Consider the following 22,650-nt stretch of genomic DNA (forward strand, 5'->3'; position numbering starts at 1 on the left):
TTTTTTACGTTTTACTTTCAAGATTTTTTACTTTTATATTTCGAATGATCGAAACCGCAATTTTTGAAGATACGATAAAATTTGCGCGAATTGTTTGTGGCGCTTTGTTACAGATCGTGGCGCTTCTAGCAATTACATGCAAACGGATTTTGAGGTTAGAGACGTTTCTGTCAAACTTAAGAAAAGTTAGCACGTAAATGTTTCTAACAACGATCTGAACATTGTAAATTAATTAATGGATTGACAATGGGTTTGTTAACGGTATTAAAAAAATTGAAGCAGAAAGAAAAGGAAATGCGAATTTTAATGTTGTATGTATTCGCATTTGTGTATTTATTTTATATATTCAGTATGTGGTTAGTTTATGCGTTAATAGGTTAATAAGTGTTATGTCAACTGAACTAACAATGCACTAAATCATCTGAGACAATAATTTGGAAATAATATTATGTACATTCCATTACTTCCTTCTAACAATACTATGTTATATTATTTTCAGAGGCTTGGATAATGCAGGCAAAACGACAGTGTTAAAGAGACTCAATGGCGAACCAATAGATACTATATCGCCCACGCTTGGCTTTAATATCAAGACACTGGAACATCGTGGATACAAACTCAATGTATGGGATGTGGGTGGGCAAAAGTCATTGCGTTCCTATTGGAGAAACTACTTTGAGTCGACAGATGGGCTTGTTTGGGTTATAGACAGCGCGGATCGAAGGAGATTGGATGATTGTAAAACTGAATTGTACAAGCTCTTGCAAGAAGAAAGATTGGAAGGGGCGAGTCTTCTTGTATTTGCTAATAAGCAGGATATGCCTGGCGCATTGTCTGCAGCTGACATAGCTGACATTTTGGAGTTGCCCAATATAAAAACTCACCATTGGCAAATCTACAAATGCTCCGCTGTGACGGGCGAAAATCTAGTCGATGGTATCAATTGGATTGTTGATGATATTGCAGCAAGAATATTTTATATAGATTAAATTAAATTCAGATATTTACTCTTACCTCATTAAATGCTTAGTAATTATTAAGTAATTAGTATTTGATAAATTTTTGTAAAATATTATTTAGGTTGCAATCATTATGTTGCATCATGTTATAAAATATGTAACATAGTATTAAAAGAAAATTGTCTGTCTCTCAATCTTTTATTACAATAGTAATATACATTTTTTCATATATTTTTTTATTCGTATACTTTTTGTTTTTTAATCTACTCGATAATTTGCACTTTCCTTTTCTTTAATTTTAGTGCAGCTTCTTCTGGTACAGTTACTGGATATTCTTTAAGATAAAATGATTTTAACAGTTCTTGATCGACAATGTCTTTTGATTCCTCGAATGCATTCATAATTTCATCGACAAGTGACGTTGAAAGTTTTAGTTTGAACTTCTCCACTAGCTGCATAAAGTTTGCTACAAAGAGATATAAAAATTTTTAAGTTTTTTAAAAATACAAATAAATATAATTTCTTCTAAAGTTGGAAAAGACTAAGAAAAAATAAATTCTTGTGAACATACTTCGCTTAATTTTTGTATCTTCCAGCGACTTCACAAAGTCGCCAAAGTTACGTTGTTGTCTCTTTTGTTTTGGTTGCATTGCTTCGTAGTTCGCTCTGTCTAGAAGTTCCTAACATTCGGTCCAATGATCTTATAATTACTCAAAATCCCACCTAACTTGATTGTGACCCACGGTCTGAAATTTTTTATTGTCTCCAAATTGTCAAGAATATTCTTATTTGCCCAAACGTTCTCCAAGTCTAGGAGATATAAAGCACTATTAGGTGATAGCTGCGGTGTGATTGCGCGAACCAGAGCTGCGGCACCTTGTGCTTTTAATGAATTATTTCCGAGATATAATTCCTTTAATTTATTATTTTTTGATAAAGCTTTTGCGATAATTTCAGCATCCTTTTCAGTAAATCTATTCCCTGTGGATCGTGAAAGAAATATAAGAAAGAAAATGTTCCCATTTGCGATTGATGCATTTATTTATTAACGAAAAGTTCTTTAAGAATTTTGACTGAAAACTAAATGTTTATATTTTAAAATATTAATCTCTCCTGTTTTTTATATTTATAAAAAAACAAATGTACACTTATAATAGAATATACATTTCAAAGAAATTGAGCTGTCCTATACCGAAAATTATTTTCAAACATTTTTTACTTCTTTAATTAATAACTAACAAGAGCATTAATATGTTTTCCTTATAATTACAACTTAAATCCAGTTTCTCGATGCTCCGCGATCGTAATAATAATGTGTGAAGATGATGTACACACTCTTCTCCAAGTGAATTCCAAGACAAATTTAAGGAACGCAATTCCTCGTTTTTTTTCAGTCCGTCAACCAGAGCTTTCCAAGTTTTCGCGCTGTACAAAGAATTCCACGATAGGTCCAGATGCAAGACTTTAGAGCGCAACAATAGATCCCGCAGATTTTCGTAGCATGATTCGTCCAGATGATTGTCGGATAAATTAACGCTTTCCAAGTCTCGATTTTCAGAGAGCGCGGACGCAATATATGCGAAACCTTCGTTTCCGATATCGCACCTGCTAAGATCCAACGTCTTCAGAGTTGTGTTCTCCGATATTGCGTTGTACAATTTTTTCGCACCACTTGTGCCAATTCGACAACCCGACAATGACAAGTCGATTATCGTATTATTTCTGAGCAGTAGATTATTTAAATATCCGCATGCCTCCGGGGACAATCTATTGTCCTATAATAAAACACACACAACAGTTAATTGAAAAGATAGACGATAAGATTTTAAAGATGATTCTTTTCAATCAACGTGAAATAATATGTTACAATTTGTTTTCAATCTGTAGGTAACTTTTAAATAGACAACTTTAGACACTTTGTTGAAGTGTCGAGGTATACGTTGAGATTTAAGATTTTATACATTTCATATAAATTATTTTTTTAATCTATTTTTTATACCTTTAAATCCACTTTCTGTACGAAAGTGTTATCTGCCAAGGCCTCGCAGATTGCTCTCATTACTTTCGATTCGAGTCCGTAATATCGCAAATTTAGCTGATCGGTTACGAGCATGTCCTTCATTGAGCTGATCGGCCTCAAATCCGCACGTTTTACCGTATCATAGAATTTCTGCACGCCGTCCGTGCTGTAAATCGGCGGGCGTTCGCCTAACAGCCAGAAAGCTGGCGACAATCCGGGATCGTCCGGAATCGGATACACCGTGTACGGATTCACGATTTTTAATTGAGAATCACTGATTTCTATCTCGCGCAAACACGGGTGAACCGAACTCTCGGTGGATATCCGGTCAATTGCGATTTCTTCATCTTCCGGAGTGATCGGCGTTTCCTCAGACACCTCATCTTCTTCTTTCTTTCGTTTAACCTGTCTTGTTTATCAAACTATTAGATTAAATTTATCCGAAATTAAAAAAATAGATAGAATTGGTCCTAACATTTATTTGCGTTGTGCTATTTTATAATTCATAAATCAGAGAAACATCTTTAACAAGATCGAGCTGCGAACATCAGAATGCCAGAATACAGGAATACATTCTGTATGTGCTATTGAAATGTTAAGCTACCAAGTTACCAAGCTCAAGTTACACAATCAATTGTTGCATCAGTTGTTTCTTCTTTTCTTCAGCTTTTTTTTCCAATTCTTTCCTCTTTCTTGCTTCAAATTGCACTACAAATTTCGCCAATATGTCAATTTCGTCGATTACTTCTGGTATCGCTACATCTTTCTCTTCCTTTTCTAGAATTTTGGTATCATCTTTTGACTCTATTTCTTTTTTTTTTTCTTTTATATCTTCGTTTTCTAGTTTTGTCTTGAAGTCTTTAGTATCATCTTCAACATCATCTTCGTCGTGTTTTGTCGTATCTATTTTTTTATATGTTTTAGCAACATCTTCGACATCCTCTAATGTCTGAATGATTGCAAATTTATATAAGGTTATTCGTAATTATATCTTAAACGTTATTGTTAATTACTATTTATGCAATTTATATGCAATTTTATTTTACATATATAAAACGTATAAAATAATTTAAAAAACTAATATAATATTTATAATATTTTAGCTGTTAAAAGAGACGGTATATTTAAGATATTTTAGAAATTGTTGATTGTTTGAATACTTGTGTGAGATCCATATTTACGAATGATGTATTTATTACTCATTTAAAAATTAATAATATAACGAAAGATACCATATATAAATATAAATATCAAATTATCAAGACATAATACATGATTCTTTGTAATTTGCAACAATCCGTTGTATGAAATTAGCTACAAATTTTTTATAGAGATTTTTTTACGGAGATTGAAACAGATATTTAATAAATTATCTCTCTCTTTCTCTATCTCTTTTTGGAACAATACAAAATTTTAATTCTCAATTATTTGTATTGTACGTACGTAATGACGAAAGTAATAAATATTTTCTTTGTGTTCGTTCGCTCGGAAGAAGTCATCTTCTTCGGCCTCGCATCTACTAGCTACTATCGCGTTTCACACGGGTCATAATCTCGCCCGTCGCGGGGTGCATGATTCATCTAACGGGTATTTGTCAAGTGGCTCTTCTGGACCATTGTATTGTAATTTCGGCAGATCGTTCATTCAGTACGTGCCTCGTACACGAGAGGATCCGTCGCATCGGCGCGGCGACGACGAGATGGCTTTCGTCGAGCGCTTTGTTAATCTCGACCGCGCTTTGGATGATAATGACACTGGCATTATCTCTAATGAAACAATCGTGACGAACCATTGAAATCGGCACCGCTGATAAAATCCGTACTGTCCGTATCTCTATCTTCGAAACAAAGCAAATGAACTTATGATTTCTTAATTGACGAATTAACGAATTAACGATAATCCTTTCTCCGATCATTTTATCGTAGCTTTTTGCACAATTTTTTTCTTCTTAATGCGAAAATAACAGAAAAAAGATATAAGATTGTTCATATAATAATAAAATAATTTAAAAGTGCTTCTTTTATTTTCACTTTTATCTCAGTGATTTCAATGCCAGAAATGAATCGAATGTTGTTAATGACGTGTTAATGTAAAGGTGCAATAAATCAGACGCTGCATTGAAGGGTTGTACTTTTTATTGAAATCCTTCACATCATGTAAATCTATACGGGGAGGGAAAAAGGGAATTGTAGGAAAGAGCTTATGTACACGCATTCGTTTGCACATCTCTCAATATCAAACACGGATCACATAACGCGTGGATATTCTTTAACTGTTTAGCATCGGAGACCAAAAGCATTAGTTCGACAGATCTTTACCAACATCGTTTCATTTAAAATCGACGAAAGTAAAGAAAAAAATTGTGTGACAGTAATCAACTATTGCTTATGATCTGAAAATAATTAATATGAGACAATAAAATAAAAATAATATAATATATAAAATAATATATAATATATATATATATATATATATATTTATATATATATTGTCATCTCTCACTTCTATATGTATTCATACAATAATATATAGCTTTTTCTACAAAATAAAGTATCTATTATAAAACTTTGTTCCTTCCTATTGTAAATCTATGCTTATAACGAGCTATCTTTTTCAGTTTAAACTAGTCTTGTAGACGCTTTGCTAAGAGAGGATACAGGGAACGCTAGTATAAAAAGACGAATTGCACATCTAAAGATGGGTTTGATGATGACTGGGAATGAGAATGATCTGGACATATGTACTTAGATTTATTTACATCGTTCCACGATGCAATAGCGTCATTATATACATCGTTCGTGTTTTCACTGCGTTCGAGTATATTCTAAATTCGCATTACGTTTACATCGCTAATATATTCTTTACAAGTTAATGTGCCATCGCAATTTAGCGTGTCATGCAGCATACTCTCTCGCAATGGCAGTATCTCTCATCGCGTAAAAATCACGTATCGTGTTCTCACAAAAAACTCGAGCAAGTGTCGAACACGAAATACCATATATGATCCTATACAATGACATTGTTTCCTCTATGAGTATCACAATAATATCGTCTGAAGGAACGTTTGAAGCCCATGTTATATCATACAAAGCACACGTATGACGATCGAGCGATTATGCACGTATGATCGATCTGCGCGACATATTAATAATAATAGTTTCGAATAATATCTAAAAAAAACTTTCGCTTTTCGTGAAATTTATTTACACATTATGCGTCTTCCGATCCTTAAATGGAGCGTAACTTGGCTTCGACGATTATACATGAAAACGTACAATATATCTTATAAGTGCGGCAGTGCCACCTTTGTATACTTTTTCAAATTATGAAAATAAAAAATGCGCTAACAATGGTGACATAAAAGTCAAAAGAGTAATAGATCGAATATAAACATATAAAATTATAGGGAGAGGGATGGCAACGCCGAAGGGAATGCGAAGGAGATACAGGCTTAGCGAAATTAATAAGTACGAGCTATGTACATATGTACAACGATAACAATTGATTATTATTAAAATTATTTTTTATTGCCGGTCGCTTATTGTCGTTATGCAGAAGCGCGAGAGAACTGAACAAAGAGGAAAGAAAAGAAGAATTTTCATTATTTTTTAAATTTTCAGTAAAAAAATGAAGTCAATAATTTCGCATTAATTGTTTAAAAATTTATTCTTATCTCATAATATTTTAACTCGAGAAGCATCCTTTTCTTTTTCTCTGTATTCCGTATAATAATTCTTTAGACATTACTTCAACTTTCATAAAGGAGAATCTCAGCAGAGAGTTGTCTATAGTTACCCAAAAATCAAGAGTCACGTTTATCACAAAAGGTCAAATCCAAGTAAGTTCAGTCTATAGATATATTATCTTATAATCCCTAACAATCTTCATTAGTGCATTAATGCATGTACGCTATTCCAAGAAAAATCAAGAAGATCACACACTATCCAACTGTTCTTCACATTATTTTCAGAATATTTAATCACACGTGTACCGTTAGCACTTGATGCGGCCCTGACGTTTGACTTGTACCCGGCTGCTGATGAGGATACGGCGGTTCCTGCAATCTGGGCTTACTGTAAGGCTTATGTGGTCCTTCTTCATAGCTAAAACTGGCCATATTATTCCTGGCTTCCGCGCTGGGCGGTTTATAGAGCGGCGGCAAACGATGTCTGCTTTCTTCAGACACCATTTCGAGACTTTCCTCAGTGCCAGTTAATGTGCCGAGCGAGGTACCTGATAAAGGTCTCACAACTGACACACGAGGTTCGGAATCCTGATCCTTGAGTGGATTGGCATATCTTCTCAGATTCTCTTCGTTTTGAAGATTGTTCGACTTTTCGTCCAAATCACTGCGATGGCGATGCAACGAGGTCTCACTGCTGGTAGTCGCCGTCAGATTCGATCTATGCCTCATAGTTCTGAGATACCAAAGGCTGCCGAATAATGCTAATAACAGCACAGTTGCCAGAGCCCCACCCAAAACAGCTATATAGCCACCAGCATTTGCAGCGTTTGCCGAACTGGGCTCGCTAAGCAGCGCCGTCTCTACTTTAACTTCCAACACGGAGGCTAAAACAAGAGGTCTCGCTAGCGGCCGACTGAGTGTTTCGCCGAGGTCGCGAGCCGCATCCGCCGCCGCCTCCGAGAAGATGGTTACTTCCACTGTATCATTATCGCCAGGTTTTAAATCACACAGTAATACCACCGATTGCGGTCTTCTTGGGTCAGTCAGAAGCTTCCTCAAACGACGGCATAGTAACTCCACCGATGTGCCAGACGCCAGAGTATCTCTACGCAATAGTATCGAGAGTCTCGAGCATGTTGGCCCGAGTGTAGATTGTCCAGGCCAGCAGGATGGCGGAGCTGGTAATGCCGGTGGACCAACTCGCCTTCCAGTTTCAACAGGACGGCATTCACCCCACGCTGGACACGGTGGCGCCAGGCAACTCTCACCCGGACTAGGAACGCAGACTTCATGAGCCAAACAGGAAGTGCCGTTTAGGCAGTTACCCGGACCGCACCAAACATTGCTGCATTGGTTTTTGCTATTTCGACACTCGCACACGTTGCAATCATCCTCCCACGTCGCAACTGCGCAGCCAGGCCCACCAGCCGTCCGAATCTCGCATCGTAGACCAGTTCTACCAGGTGGACAAATGCATGAGTAGCTCGCGATGCCGTCCACACAAGTGGCACCACCAGTGCACGGATCGCTCGCGCACTCGTTCACATTAATGCGACAATCTGGACCTGTGAAACCGGGCGCGCATTCGCACCTAAACCAATTGTCGCCGTCCACACATTTGCCGCCATTCAGACACGGCAATGGCTGGCAGTCGTCCACATTACGTCGGCAGTTAGGTCCCTCGAAACCCTCGCGACAGACACATCGATAGCTGCCATCAACCGTGTTGACGCAGGTCGCGCCGTTCGCACAGGGATTACTCGTGCATGCCGACGGCGACGCGATGTGGCAGGCCGGGCCCTCCCAACCACGCGGACAGTGGCACGTGAAACCATCGCCGCGATCCTGGCAGGTGCCGCCGTTTCGGCAAGTACCTGGCTCGCAATGGCCGCGACGCAACGCGCACGTCTTGCCCTTCCAGTCGCCCCGGCAGATGCACGTGAAATCCGCCACGCCATCCACACAAGTACCGTTGTTGCGGCAAGGCTGCGTCGCACAGTCGTCTACATCTGAAAGAAATAATTTTCCACATTATATCGTCTAGTCAACTCAATCACAGTTTTCGTTTCGTTATATTTCTTTTATCATCTTATTACTTACTTTGATCACAAAGATCTCCGCTCCAGCCTTCCCTGCAAATGCACTGGAATGAGTTAAGCAAGTCGACGCACGTGCCACCGTTCAGACAAGGATTGCCGCGGCAGTCGTTGATATTCTCGTGGCAATGCACGCCGGTATAGCCGGGGTCACAGATGCATCTACCGCCGCTGCATCGGCCCTTGCCACCGCACGGAGTACCCTCGCTGCCGCAACCCGATTGTTCATCGTCCAATGCATCGAATTGTGGATTATGCGAGGCTGGCTCCGAACAGTTTCTGCCCTGCCATTGTGTCGGACAGTGACAATAATAATCAGTTTGTGTGTTGAAGCACGGTGCTGAATTGCGGCACGGGTTCGGGCTGCAGTGGTCTCGATCGATCTCGCACTGATAGCCGGTAAAGCCTACCGGGCACACGCACTCATAAGCGTTCACCAAATCACGGCATTCGCCGCCGTTCTGGCACGGCTTGGACGCGCATTCATCGATGTCGACGTCACAGTCTTTGCCAGAGTAGCCAGGAGTGCAGCTGCAATGATAGTCGTCCACTAGGTCTATGCAGAGCGCGCCATGTTGGCACTGGCCGACACAATCGTTGATATTCTTCGTACAGTTTTTGCCGGTAAAGCCGCTCCGACATCGGCACCTGCAAATCAAAACGACAGAGCTTGCGCTGAGTGACAGAGTTGCAACTTGCGAGAAAATCGCTTAGACGCGAACGTAGCTTTATTAATTGCCGTTCGCCTGTTTTTCACGGCGAGTTAATAGATTCTTAAATCATGTTTAACACAGTCACTCAATTGCGATACGATGATTTTTTTCTTCAGTGTTACTTTACGATCGACGGGGGTAGTAAAGCGAGTTATTACGGTACTGTCGTAAGTCGAACAATAAAGACACATTATTGTTATTATTGTTTAACGCCCCGTACTACGAAGAACGAAGAAAAATGGCCTATAACGACTTAATTTCCAATAACTACATCGTCCGTGGGAAACCTATCATTTATATGTAACGCACTGTGATTCGAAAAAAAAATAGAAAGGCCGAACGGAAACTCCAATCCGCGATAACATCAACCTGTCTCCAAACGACGCTGTTAGTACGTATCTTTATGTTCATTCTGTTAATAATATACACGACGAACGATGTTAACATAATTCACAATATTTTCATATCTCTCCTATTATAATTATCAAATGTTATTGATTAACCGTTTTGATATATAAACGATAAACGCGCGCGTTCCCATCTAGTCTAGCCTGATGACGCGTGTAATTTTCTAGATAACAGTGGAAGACCGGTGTACCCACCTGTAGTCGCCAGCAAGGTTGATGCAGGTGAGGAAATTCTTGCAGGGCGACTCCTTGAGCGTGCACTCGTCCACGTCGAACTGGCAGAGCACGCCCTGCCAGGCGGCCGGGCAGTTACAGACGAAGCCGTTCTTGCCGTCCACGCAGGTACCGCCGTTCTGGCACGGTTGCGAGGCGCACTCGTCGATGTCGGTCGCGCAAAACGGTCCAGCGAAGCCCGGGGCACACTCGCACTGCGCGGTCTCGCCGAGCTCGCGGCAAGTCGCGCCGTTCAAGCACGGGTTGGACGCGCACGGATTGTCGACCTTCTCGCAGGTGGGTCCGGAAAAGCCCTCCGGACACGTGCATCGGTACTGATCGGGCGCGGTGTTCTCGCACGTGCCGCCGTTCTGGCACGGCTCGTGGGTGCCGCAGTAGTTGAGATCCTGGTCGCACAGTATACCGCCCCAATTGGTATCGCAGATGCACTGCCAGCTCGAGCCATTGCAGTAGCCGTGTTTGCAGCCGGGATAAGGCATGCACTGGTCGCACAGTTCGCCGCGCCAGCCGTGCCGACACTGACACTCGCCGCTGACGTTGCAGTGACCGTGCACGGGGTGGCAGCCCTCCTTGCACACGGCTGAAACAGTTTTTCAAGATATTCTAATTTGCTACCCAGATATTAACGATAATTCCTAACAAATTTGCCTAATAATTTTGTCAACTCGGCAACTTCGACGTGCAACACCTCGTGTAACACTTTTCCATCAAATTCGTTTAATCCAAGTGTGATAAATAAAATTCAACGAAAGACGTAACTATATCTCCAAATAATCTTCTGTCGAGAGATTTAAGTTTTATTCATCGATCATACATCGCTATTGAGCGAGCGATTCGAAAAGAATCCTCCTCTCTCGGAACGTCTACGAAACATTGTGAAAGATGACATGGACGGATTAAGCGCCCGTCTCTTATTCGTCTTCCGTGCATAACATGCGACATTAACGGTCATAGAGCCAAAGTAATTAGACAGATGTAGCGAAACGAACATACGCGTCAACGCGCAAGGACCGACGAGTAATGTTTTCTATGATGGTTTTCTCGAGGAATATGCCCGATTATCGAATGTATATCTCGCACACATTGGAAGTACCGGTGCAACAGGTACGCTCCCCCTTCATACAGGTGGTCGAAATCGGGGAAATCTAATTTCGGTGCGGTCGGGGGTACCGTACCCCCGGAAACGACTCGAGGCGCGACGGAGACGAGGCGACGAAGGCGACGAGGCGATGATCACTCGGTTTCTTCTTCCCTTCCTCCCGTGGAGATGAAAAAAAAAAAAAAGAGAGAGAGAAAAAAAAACAGCGGGAAAAGAGAACGTACGTGACGGGGATCTCGCCGGGACCGGGCAACTCAATTAGCCGGTGGGACAGAAAGACAGATGAGAAGTGACAGAGAGAAGGATTATCCCTCCGACCGTGAAACGAAAACTCATGCCGCGCGCTCGCTCGGTTGTGCGCACACCGTACGTACACGTATGTCTTTTCGAGATTTCAGTCCAGCCCGGCCGTGTACCAATACCTTTACCGTTACCGTGCATACGCGATTATCGTACACGCGTACGCGTTAGTTTCGCGTGTACACACGCGCGGCCATATCGCCCGCGGCATTCCTAATGATTAATAGCCCCGCTCTCTCTCGTCCGGCACGGCACAACGGACATTTACGGATATTTATACGACTGCATCGCGATACTTCGGGGCCCCCTAAATGACGATGCATTCGCGACAGCCTTTTCTTGCCGCGCTGCACCGTCTCCGCGGATTTCCGCGAGATACGGCACTTGCATATGCTAACGTCGTCTTCCGTCGTTCCCCGTCGAGCCAATCAAGCCTTTCCCCCGTGTGCTTTTACAACCTCCGGAGACTCTCGCGCGTCCCGCGTGCGTGGCTCTTTCGCACAGTTTAGAAACTATAAATCCCCCCCCCCCCCCCGGGCTGAAACGATCGCGCTGCTACTCGTATATGCCTACGCGGATCCGCGGTTGATTAATATGGCTGGCAGTTAGGTAAATTAACTTGCGCGACTCGCCTTCGCGAAGCGAAGTCTCTTCCTTTTTCCGCGTGGTACGCCTTTTTGCACGGAACAGCTGCGCGAAGAGGAGGCGGATTGCCAGACCGGAGGATCCGCGAGGATCCTTCGGTCGATCGTACTTTATACGTACGCAGGATTGCGACAGAGTTACATCGTTCACGCGCGGAAATGTTTTCCAGGAAAATTCATGCTTTCGCCATTGCGTGGTTGCGTTGGTCATGAAAAATCTTGATTCGTTCGTCGGTAATTCGCGTGTTGAGAATCGTCATCGTCGTCGTCGTGATGCGACCTTCTTCTCTTCTTAGAGTGTAATTATATTTTCATTGCTCAAGATAAAAAAAAAATCGTCTCTAAATGAGGAATAACGTAGGCAATTATTAATTTTATACAATTTTTTTCCTCAGAATCTGTAATTTCGTCATCATCGACGCGTTATAATTTTATAAATAAAGTTTACAAATTATTTGTTACCAAGCGGACGAAGTTACAAGATCCTTTCGCGGCTGCCAAATGTTAAAGGAATATCACGTATGCGCTTATAGATTTTACCTCTCTCGCGCGCACGACCAGGTTGGTGCATCGTGTGAAGAGGATGCACGAGTGAAATTCTCCTATTGACCTTTCACGGCGCGACAAAAATGGTCGAAGCCAGTTCTCTCTCTCTCTCTCTCTCTCTCTCTCTCTCTCTTTTTCTTCCCTTCTATCTTCTCTCGTGAAGAGACTCGCGACTCATCGCACGAACACGCGATCTTCGCCGATAGTTTCTAATTGGGGTTCGCGCATTTTTCTATTCGCCTAAGTAGAACGTGTTCAAAACGATAACTCGATCTTCCCGCGTCGTTAAAACAGGAGAAACCTTTTTACGTTTCACACTCTACGTCGAGAAGATTGGATCTTCCGTCGTGATCAAAAATTTATCTAAGATAGGAAACGAAAGCGATACAATAGTAACCAGCTATCCCTCATGTTCGATATCGGCAAAAAGAGAATTATCGAGTAGCAACTCGAGATGATCGTGATTATCAAACAGTAGAATCTCAAAGTTCACAGTGCCAAGGAAAACGAGCAGCGTCGTTAAAGTAATCGTATATTATTTGAATTCCTTTAACATAGTATCATAAGTACGCAAACTTGAGAAATGACTATGGAAGCAAATTATTATTTGAATATAGCGAGTGACGGGATCTCAATTTTCTCGCGGTTAATTGTTATAATAAAAAATGCTAAAAAATATATTTAATAATAAAAGTTTTATCCTTATCCTTTATCCATACCTCGCGTTATAGCACCGAATAGAACTTTGTTTTAGTGTCACGATATTGTGCAAAAAAATCAAACTTGTTTGAAAAAAAAAAAAAAAAAAAACGAGTCGCACGATTTAAATGCCGGAGACGCAAAAAAGCGAACCGACGCATCTGTCTAACGGTCGGAATCATCAAATCATCAACGCGAGGTCGGGGTCTCCTCGAGTCGTCGTCGGTCCGCCTGTGATCGACCTTATGCGTGCGTTATGCCCCGTCACAAAAGGGAAGGGATGACAGTAACCACGGAGCGGTCACGGCAAGGCGGAAGTAACGATTAAGCAGCGAAGAAAGAGCTGTTATATTAGTCGGGGCAGCATTGTGCGATGGGACCTGGCGTGATGTGTCGTTACCTTTGTGCCGATCGTACGACATGCGTCTAACGTCCGCCTCATTGAGGCACGCTCCGGGATAATTCGCGTGTTTTACGATCCGTACGGGACCACGCGCGGCGACGCTCTCATCCTCTCGGCATCCTCCGACTTGCCGCGGCTAATTCCCGCGCGCTAAATCGCGGACGTGACGGAATCGCGTTCTCCGGGAGACGGACGAGAATCCGAAACGGTAGAAATAAAGATACGAATCGCGAAACGTGGAGGGCAGAGTTTCATTCGTCCTTCCGTTCTGCCGCTGGTTGTCTCGTCATCTTTTTTGTGCCGCTGTGTTTCCGCATCCGTCTTCCTTGGATCTTACTCGGATCTTAGATAAAAAAATATCCAAAGAAGAATCATCTAAATGTTCTTCAAAGAAACTCATATTATTTAATTTAGTAATATATATATATATATATATATATATATATATATATATAATTATAATTTGTAATATTGATAAAAGCAGGTGCGAGATATCTTCTTAGATAAAGATAGAACTTTAGTCTCTTTCGAAAACGATTTAACTTTCATAATAGATGACCTGATCATTAATACGATAATTATTAATAATGTATAATCAAATCTGTAAGCCTCGTTAGGTTCCAAGGTATAACAAGCATGTGCGAGATGTCGAGTTAAACGACACTTATAAGTGGCCCTGTCGCGAGATTTCACGCTCCAATGAACGATTAATTATTCCTCCGGCGGTGCACGAGAGAAGGCCAAAAAAAAATCAGCCTGCATCGCATACTATCGATATTGTCGGAGATACCTTTATGCGTAACGAGATGATAACAATGACAAGCGAGAATATATCGTACCCCATCGCGTTTCGCGCGATGTATCTTTGTATCTACCACAAACATGTTCTGGATAAGAAAACTCTATAAGCGAGTTCGTTAGCTGGAGTTCTTTTTGATTTTGTATAAAACACGTATCCTTCTCGCATCATCAAGAGGACTGACGTTATCATTTGTATTGTAAAAACAAGATGCAATGAATTGAAAGTCAAATACGATAATACAAACTTCACATAATGCTTAAAAGTAATTTATCTGCGAAATATTTTCCATGACAGGATTTAAAGAAGGGTCAAGGAATACGTTTACGCAGACATTTTTTGCATACGCGTTATACCGTGTCCGGTATAATTAATAACGCGTATGGTAATGCGTGGTTATGCACGCGGTAAACGCGGGATTAATCAGCAATAATTCATTCTAAAGTCGATGCACACCTGAGGTGCTAATACTGAAATATGCTGAGGAAATTCTTTGCTTCTCTTTCTTACAGCGCATTCCTGCGCGGTTTTAAAAAAAAATAATAGGAATTATTTTCGTTGAAGATAATAAAAAAATGATTTATAAATTTATCGAAGAAAATTATTTCAAAGAGAAAATTGTGATGAATTTTAGCTTCGCAATAAGGTTTAAAAAAAAATGTGATCCAACTCGGACTCACCTGTCTCGCAGTCGACGCCTTTCCATCCCTGTATGCACACTTTGTCCCCGTTCTCGTCGCAGGTGTAATGGCCAAAAATGTCATTTCTAGGTCGACAAAACTTGGTACAAGTCGCATTATAATAATGATCGGCGCATTGGACCCGCACCCGATACGCCAAGTGAGCGTTTCTCCCTTGATGATTGAGAGTATGCCACGTGGGTCCTGGCAGAACGATGCCACTGTAACTCGCTTCCTCGATCACGCCGGCGCTCGCTTCATCTCTCGCTTGCAGGATCAACGTGAATTGTCTCTGCAACGGAATATATATATATATATAAAACTATTTTTCATGAAAGCTACAAAGCGATAGGTCATTAATAAAAGTGTTCAACTTAAAATCTGATTTTTATCTCGTGTATATTATTTGTCTCTTATTTGTTAATTTTAATTGCAGTAGAATCTTTCTCAATCAGAATAATCAATATAAGTAAATGTTTATAAAAAAAGACGCACATTATATTACAATCGTGATTATATTTTAACGGATTATATCCTAATCTTCGTCCACAATAAGGCATTGCCGTGACGCCGTGACAAAATCGGATTAAATACAGAACGGTGATGTCACGAATGACAAGGGCTCATTTGAAAGAGGAAGGGAGGTGCTTTGATGAAGGCAGCAATTAACCCTTGCCCAGCTTGAATAATTCCTCGCCGGGAATGGCTCTAAGTGGGACCTTCGAAGCTTGGTGTTTTTGCAAATTTATACAGCATCTGCTGACCTTTGGGGGCGATTTAAATTATATGATAGTGTAGGGTTACCAATTTCAGGACTTCAGCTTATGTAACCGAGAGTTACACGAAAGCGCATTCGTCGTGCGAAACTATGCGGTAGAAAACAACTTCCGGTGTAAATGGAACGGTGTGGAACGTGTTGATTCCGATGTAATGTAAATCTGATAATTAAATAAGATGAATACGCGGAGCGTATGTCGTCTCCTGTTCCGCCGTGTAAAGTGCGTTATATAAATTGCCTCGTTTCCTAAATTATATACGATAGTGTGATTTACACACTTATGCGACATCGTGTTTACGCGAATAAACTCAATAGCGTACATATGGGCAGTCGTGGGCAGAATATTACCGTAAGCCTTGTTGTAATGATTAGCGATACATTGATAATGCCTGCATGATAATGCAGGACCGAGAGAATCGCCGTTAATCAGAATAATTACAACGCCGTTTGCACGAGTATTGACATGACGGTTTCGTCCTTTATACAATCGGCTTATCTCCGCCATCTCGTGTGTTGCGTCGTTCGCAAAGGGGAACCCGATTGGTACTACCAATCAAGGGCCGTGATTGAGCGACGGCCGGCTAATGCAATAAATAAATTCGAATCGCGCTGCCGCGCGCGGAACGCAGACGCGACTGTCCGCTTCTTCGCGTGTAACCGCACGCTGGCACCCGACGGGGTTACACGGGAGTCGAGCCGCCGATGCGATGGTAGAAAGCTGGAAGTGTTCCTCTGATGGAACCGGTCCCGGCGAAAAAAAGATTAGCGCGCATTGGCGTCTCGCTCTCGCGCGCGCGTTCGCAGCACGCCTGCATGCGGTATAATGAACTTGACGATCCTCGGAAATTAGACAATGAACGCAGACTCCGAGAGAGCCTACCTTCGGTATTCGCCAAGTAATATCGCACGTCGTGAAAACCGCTTGACTTCCACGTATATTTCGAAATTTATTTCGTACGAAAATTTAATTAATTAAATTAATTTTATATATATATATATATATAAATGTATATATATTATCGTTTATAATATATATATATACATTTATTTAAAAAGTTATGTGTGTATGTTATGTGTGTATTCCTTAAATTATTTAATAATTAGAGATAATATTATCGCAAAAATCAAGTTTCCAAATTTAAAAAAAAATTTAAATATGAATTGTACAGTTGTATAGTTATAAGCGATTTGTATGTGTTTCTATTAGCAAGCCACAATCTAACCAATAATCTGTTTCTACTCTCTAATGAACGATCTGTTTTTTATGTAAGAGTCCAATTAACGTGTGAATTACTTTTTGCCAGTCAATTTTTCCCTCGCTTTTGACATCATGTGTGCAGTTGATTGTATCGTGATTAGTGATTAATAATTTATGAAAATTTATAATCAATCAGTCAATATATCAATATTCTTCAGCAATCAAACTTATCGTGCATTTTGTTTTTAACCAATTAACATACACGCGAATCACTTTTCCTCATCAAAAAAATTTTATTAAACTTGCTAGTGTTAAATCTGCAAAAAGAGTAATGTGTGTGATTATCTAGTATTTTAGTTCGGTGATGAAAAGCAATATACTCGATGATGCAATCTTTGCAGTACAAAGAGCATGTTGTGGCCAATCCGCGGCGAGTCAGACGTCTCGCGCTAAACGTAAAGTCAGTGAGCTTCGTTCGCTGGCAGTACCTAGAGCAGATGAGCGCTAATTGGTGTTAATTGGTCGCTCGCTCGAGGGCCGGCTTTCCCACGCCCGCGACTTTCGTGCTCGCCTTTTTTTTTCTTACACCTCGTATATATATATTCTAATGCGACTGGCCGTGTCGACCCGGCCGTCGCGTTCGCTTCCCCGTGAAAAGGACGTTCTTTGTGCTCGAAACGTCGTGGACGCTTCCTTTGTCGCGCCGCTCTTATTCCTTCACGACGAGTTCGTCACAATTGAGACGTAAATGGTTTAAGGTTAAGGTCGGAGGAAGTGTCTAATATCAGAGTCTAAGTGTCAGATTTTTCGGGCTTGATAGGTTTCCAACTGATACGATAAGCATCGTCATTGTCATTGCCTATAAATCTTATTGACTCATAGCACAACATACATAGCCACAAGCTATACAACATTCAAAGGAACAGTGAACAACCGAAATATATAAACGAAATTTACTTAAATTTCATATATAAAATTACTTTATGTAAAATTTTCTAAAAAAGTTGGAAAAAAGCAATTATGAATCAAGCATGATTTTCTTGTTTCTGATTATTCCTCGATTATACAAAATGAATTTAAAATGCTCTGCTGTACCTGTTCAGAATTACCGTATGCACAGGCAGTCCTAAAACAAAGGAACAAATACGCATGATGTGCCAAGAGAGGAGAATCAAGAGCCGCCAAGGCGGCGCGATCGTGGATCTAGGAATTCGCGTGGGCGTTTCGCTACTCCACTCGCAGCTTTACAACCACGCGGGCGTACCTGACGAATTTCCCCTTTCACCGTTAAATACCGAGGGGGAAATTGAAAGCCGACTCAGGCGGTCGCATCCTCGAGAAGCAACTTACGGCCGATGATCTAAGCGGCAAAGTAGCTGATGATTACACTTTTCACGAACAAGATTGATCATAATGTACAATTATAGAAAATTATGGCTAGTAAATCAAGGCGACTCGAATAAATTTGTAATAACTAAAAAATAATAATCGTTGCAATTAAAAATTAAAATTATACATATTTTAGATCTATTAAAAAACAATTATCATGCGCGATTATCTCGAGCTTAAGAAAATATAATAAATATAATGCGGAAGAAAGAGGAGCGTGGGATGTGCATACGTGCTGCTTCGCGGTCGTATGCGTCATCTCGTATTCCACGGTCGTCCAGTACGTAACATGAATTATCCTGTGTTTCTTAAATTGTGCGACGTAGAATACACGCACAATAAACCATTATTTGAATGCGTGTCGGAGCGCGTAAACACACCGAAATACTTAAGGCAGGAATTTATTATCATCGGACCTTATGGATGCGCCTGATAATTTTTCCTTTTCACAAATTTCCACGCGAATTAAATACGATACTTCAGTATCAATCAAGAATGGAATCTTTCGATATTAAAGATTATCAGTACAATTCTACCGACTTTTCAAGGGACGTGGAAGGAATCACCGCGTCGGCCAACTCGTGTAGGCGTAGGAAATTAATTAAGCCAAACGGTATTCTCAAAGTCGATGCACGTCTATTTCCTCGGCAATAGTCAATTAATTAATTTCCTGTACAACCGCGGTCGGTACCATATTGGTCTCTAAAATTGAGTATCCACTTTTCATGATCTAAATATTTAAAATATAATATTTTTTACAACCAGGCACACGATTAAAAGTGATCGTCAACTTTTATCAACATGGAACTGTCAAAGAGATAAAACAAAGGAGATATTAGTCGATTAATTTTTTTTAATTTTTATCCTCCGTATTTCGTATAAAGAAAAGTTTATACATCTCACATACGATGAAACAACATCCTTTTAGAATTCCCGAAGCGTCTGACTTATAAACGATTTGCAGCAGTGGTCGTAGGATTTTTATTCGCGTCGCCCTACGCTCTCTCGAACCTGGGCGAACCCTTGTTGGCGGTCGGGTTGGTCCGGAATTCGTCCGCAATCTGCATGTCCGTCGTATTAGAGCATCACTCTGCGGCGCGGCGGCGCAGGCGATTTAAGGCGAGTCTAAAAGAGATCGAAGGAAGCGAGCGGACACGTGAAGCACGTAGAATCCCGCTGCGAGGCTATCTGGCCGTTTGCCTGTCTACCTGCCTCCTCGCCTGCCCGTCTGCCTACCTCGTCCGTCAGTCTATCGAGCCTATGACTTACGTATATACACGCGGGGCATACACACGCTCGTGTGCGCGTGTGTGCTCGTTGGTAGGCTCGCGGGCTGGCAACCAAGCAGGTAGATAGGTACTTACGTACGCCGAATAGAGTGCGCCGTGTCTCCTCTCCCTATGTCAGGCGACGTGTCTTAGGTTTCGCGGAAAAAATCGAACGAGCTGTACGTGAGGACGCGTACAAAAGACGTACGGCGTACGATCGACCGAGGGTAGCAGGGGGTTCCCTCCGATTTCCCATGCGATCTCCTCCCTTCACTCGGTCGCCGCGTTAGATTTCGCGACGCGACGCGACGCGACGCGACGCGACGCGACGCGGAGCGTTCTCACGCGTGTATCGGAGAGCTATCGCCTTCCCTCATTCCGACGAGATTTTACAATCGACCACGATAAGAGAAGACGAGCCCTGCAAAATTAACGCCTCATTTCTCGAATCTTACTTAAAAAAAAATGGAATTTAATTGAAAACCCTATTTATGAGGCTTTCAGGATTAAGAAATATTTTAATAAATTCAATTTCAAACAGAATAGATAAATTTTTCTTGATTGAATCTTCACGTCTAATCTTCACGATAGTAAAGATTTTTCCCCAATATTAGTCTACGGAGTATTACATAACACAGATTGTCCTCGAGAAAATCGTCGGGAGGATAATCACGTACGTGTTCGAGCGGAGAATCAATCTCGCTAATTGACCAAGCCGGAACACGCGGTGGATAGAGCGTCGCGCCGTAATTGAAAAACGTGGCGACGCCGAGGAACGCAATCGGTGCTTCTGCGGCCAGCGATTCTGGTTCATTCGCCAGAGATTCCGTCCGGTGCACAGCATCCAGTCGAGTCTCGCGTTGTCTCTCTCGGTAGCGCATTCCCTTCGGCGGCGGAAATCTCCGTTCTGTAATCCCGCCGGCCGTCCTCGCTTCCCAATTAGCCGGATGGCTAATAAATCTCGCGGCGTACCCAGAACTGCAGAAAGACTCTTCGAGAGCGAGAGGATAGGATCGAGAATGAGAGAAAGAGGAAGGTGGCGCAAGAGGAAGGATTGAGAGGAAAAGAGGAGAAGAAGGGGACGACAGGAGGGAGAGGATTCCCTCGTCGCTGCCGTCGCCGTCGTCGTCGTCGTCGTCTTCGTAGACGAAGAGGTCCTCGTGGAAGAGAGGCGTCCACTATCCGCGAGGGCACAAGGCCAAGTGCACGGCGCGCCTTCTTTTCGCTTGGAGGAACCAAAGTGGAAATGCCGCGTAGCCGCGGACGGCGATATGCTGATGATCGTGCTGGTAGTGCTGGTAGTAGTGCGCTACCTGCATAATATAACGCGAGTCTCGGAGACGCTGTGCTATGCATTAAACACTCGTCCGACCGCGTTCACGTTACTCCACGAATACGTTTCACATTGAGTGAATTGATGAGACTTGTAATTATAGTAAAGACACTTCTCGATGCGATCGTACGTCATCGACATTAATGAGATATAATAAAAATAAACGGCTGAAATAAACGGCAAAAATTAGTTTCCAAGAGTAATCAGAAACTGAAATCAGTATCTGAGGTTCGGATAAAAAAATATTTAATTAAAAGGAAATGACGAAGATACGTTTAACTACAAATTTCATTCGCATTCTTTATATTCTTACATTCTTATATTGCATTACGATTACGTATTTTTTAAATAAATATAAAAAAAAAAAAAACGACGATCGAGGTACTCTTAGGAGAAAACACGAATCGGAGAGACACTGCACGCTGCCAGTGCTACGGACGGGTCTCGACAGCCTTTCGAGGGAAAGGAGGAACAGGCAGAGAGAGCAAGGACAGAGAGAAAGAGAGAGGGACGAGTTTGGTATGCGCTTCGCGCAGCGGGTTCACACACGACCAGCCCAAAGGAGAGGACCCCGGGGCTCCGCTGTTTCCTCCACCACGTTTCGTCGAGCCCCCCGCGGACGAGTGGAGTTACTCGAAACCGAAGAGGCATCGCCCAAGTGACAAAAAAGCGTAGCGACATTTTTTTCCGCCATATGTACCCCTCCTGCCTTCCGTTCTTCTCTACCTCCCTCTCATGTAACACGCAGTTGCATTGTGCACCTGCCTGTGTTTGCACACGTCCACCCGCCGACACGCGCATGCGGATACGTATACAATAATATAAGCGCGGTCGAATGTAAATCTTAAAGGGGAGAGAGAGGTTGCAACCGTGATTGCAACCATCCTCGAGGCGATCGCCGATAAAGAGAGCAATTTCGGAGAGCGGCGAGAGAACAAGGAGGACCGGTTCGCGCGCGCGGAAGTTTCGACAAATCGGCTGCGCTTCCGCGTTAAGAACGTGCAATTTATGCGTTCCTGTTGAACTTGCCGCGCGATGAATCCTGCTTCAATGGACACCCGTTGATCCACACTCGGGGAGCCCCTTAAGAGAAAACTGTTCTCGTGATTAAAAAAAATAACGCGATGTTCCTCTTATCTTTTTCTCTCTCTCTCTCTCTCGCTCGATGTCTTTTAATATACAGCTTAACCACTAAACTTCTCACATAACTCTATAATTAATTTTCAGATTTTATCTCTTATTCTGTAACATCCCGCAAAATTCTCTCTTAATGTTGAGTTTCTCATTTTTCACTTTTGACTTTTATAAATGAACAAAAAATTTTCAATATTACATATAATCACACTTTATATTAATTATGTTCGGTCTCTCTAAGCTAATTCCAGCAAGTTCTTACTCTT

General features: G+C 41.8%; 3 protein-coding genes across 9 annotated transcripts in view; 1 reads left to right on the forward strand and 2 right to left on the reverse strand.

Moving 5' to 3' along the window:
* The first annotated feature begins 128 nt into the window (after window positions 1-128).
* Arl2 (ADP ribosylation factor-like 2) lies at window positions 129-1,147 on the forward strand. Its single transcript, XM_011646261.2, has 2 exons — window positions 129-311; window positions 500-1,147. Exons 1-2 carry the CDS (start codon window positions 247-249, stop codon window positions 987-989), a joined length of 555 nt encoding a protein of 184 aa, XP_011644563.1. The 5' UTR covers window positions 129-246; the 3' UTR covers window positions 990-1,147.
* Window positions 1,148-1,284: 137 nt separating this feature from the next.
* LOC105431836 (uncharacterized) lies at window positions 1,285-4,787 on the reverse strand. Of its 6 annotated transcripts, XR_016138793.1 has the most exons (6): window positions 4,423-4,786; window positions 3,606-3,928; window positions 2,959-3,388; window positions 2,230-2,734; window positions 1,531-1,940; window positions 1,285-1,425 (listed from the first exon to the last, which is right to left on the reverse strand). XR_016138793.1 is itself a non-coding variant. In XM_089074912.1 (5 exons), the coding sequence occupies exons 2-5, from the start codon at window positions 3,620-3,622 to the stop codon at window positions 1,630-1,632; spliced, it is 1,263 nt and encodes a 420-aa protein (XP_088931038.1). In that variant the 5' UTR covers window positions 3,623-3,928; window positions 4,423-4,786; the 3' UTR covers window positions 1,520-1,629. The 6 variants fall into 6 exon arrangements, 4 of the variants coding, with proteins under 4 accessions (XP_088931038.1, XP_088931040.1, XP_088931042.1 ...); XR_016138794.1 differs by having other exon boundaries at window positions 3,606-4,786; XM_089074912.1 differs by lacking the exon at window positions 1,285-1,425 and having other exon boundaries at window positions 1,520-1,940.
* Window positions 4,788-5,096: 309 nt separating this feature from the next.
* The window catches only part of Ser (protein serrate), a 96,533-nt gene continuing 78,979 nt past the window's right edge, over window positions 5,097-22,650 (reverse strand). For both annotated transcript variants that reach the window (XM_089074909.1, XM_089074910.1), the window contains 4 exons: window positions 15,285-15,576; window positions 10,076-10,694; window positions 8,765-9,408; window positions 5,097-8,673 (listed from right to left, as the gene is read on the reverse strand). In XM_089074909.1, coding sequence (XP_088931035.1) covers window positions 6,959-8,673; window positions 8,765-9,408; window positions 10,076-10,694; window positions 15,285-15,576 — 3,270 coding nt within the window. In that variant the 3' untranslated portion in view covers window positions 5,097-6,958. The remainder of the gene's footprint in view (window positions 8,674-8,764; window positions 9,409-10,075; window positions 10,695-15,284; window positions 15,577-22,650) is intronic.

Source organism: Pogonomyrmex barbatus, unplaced genomic scaffold, assembly GCF_055798465.1.
Source record: "Pogonomyrmex barbatus isolate J1 unplaced genomic scaffold, ASM5579846v1 scaffold18, whole genome shotgun sequence".
NCBI lineage: Eukaryota > Metazoa > Arthropoda > Insecta > Hymenoptera > Formicidae > Pogonomyrmex > Pogonomyrmex barbatus.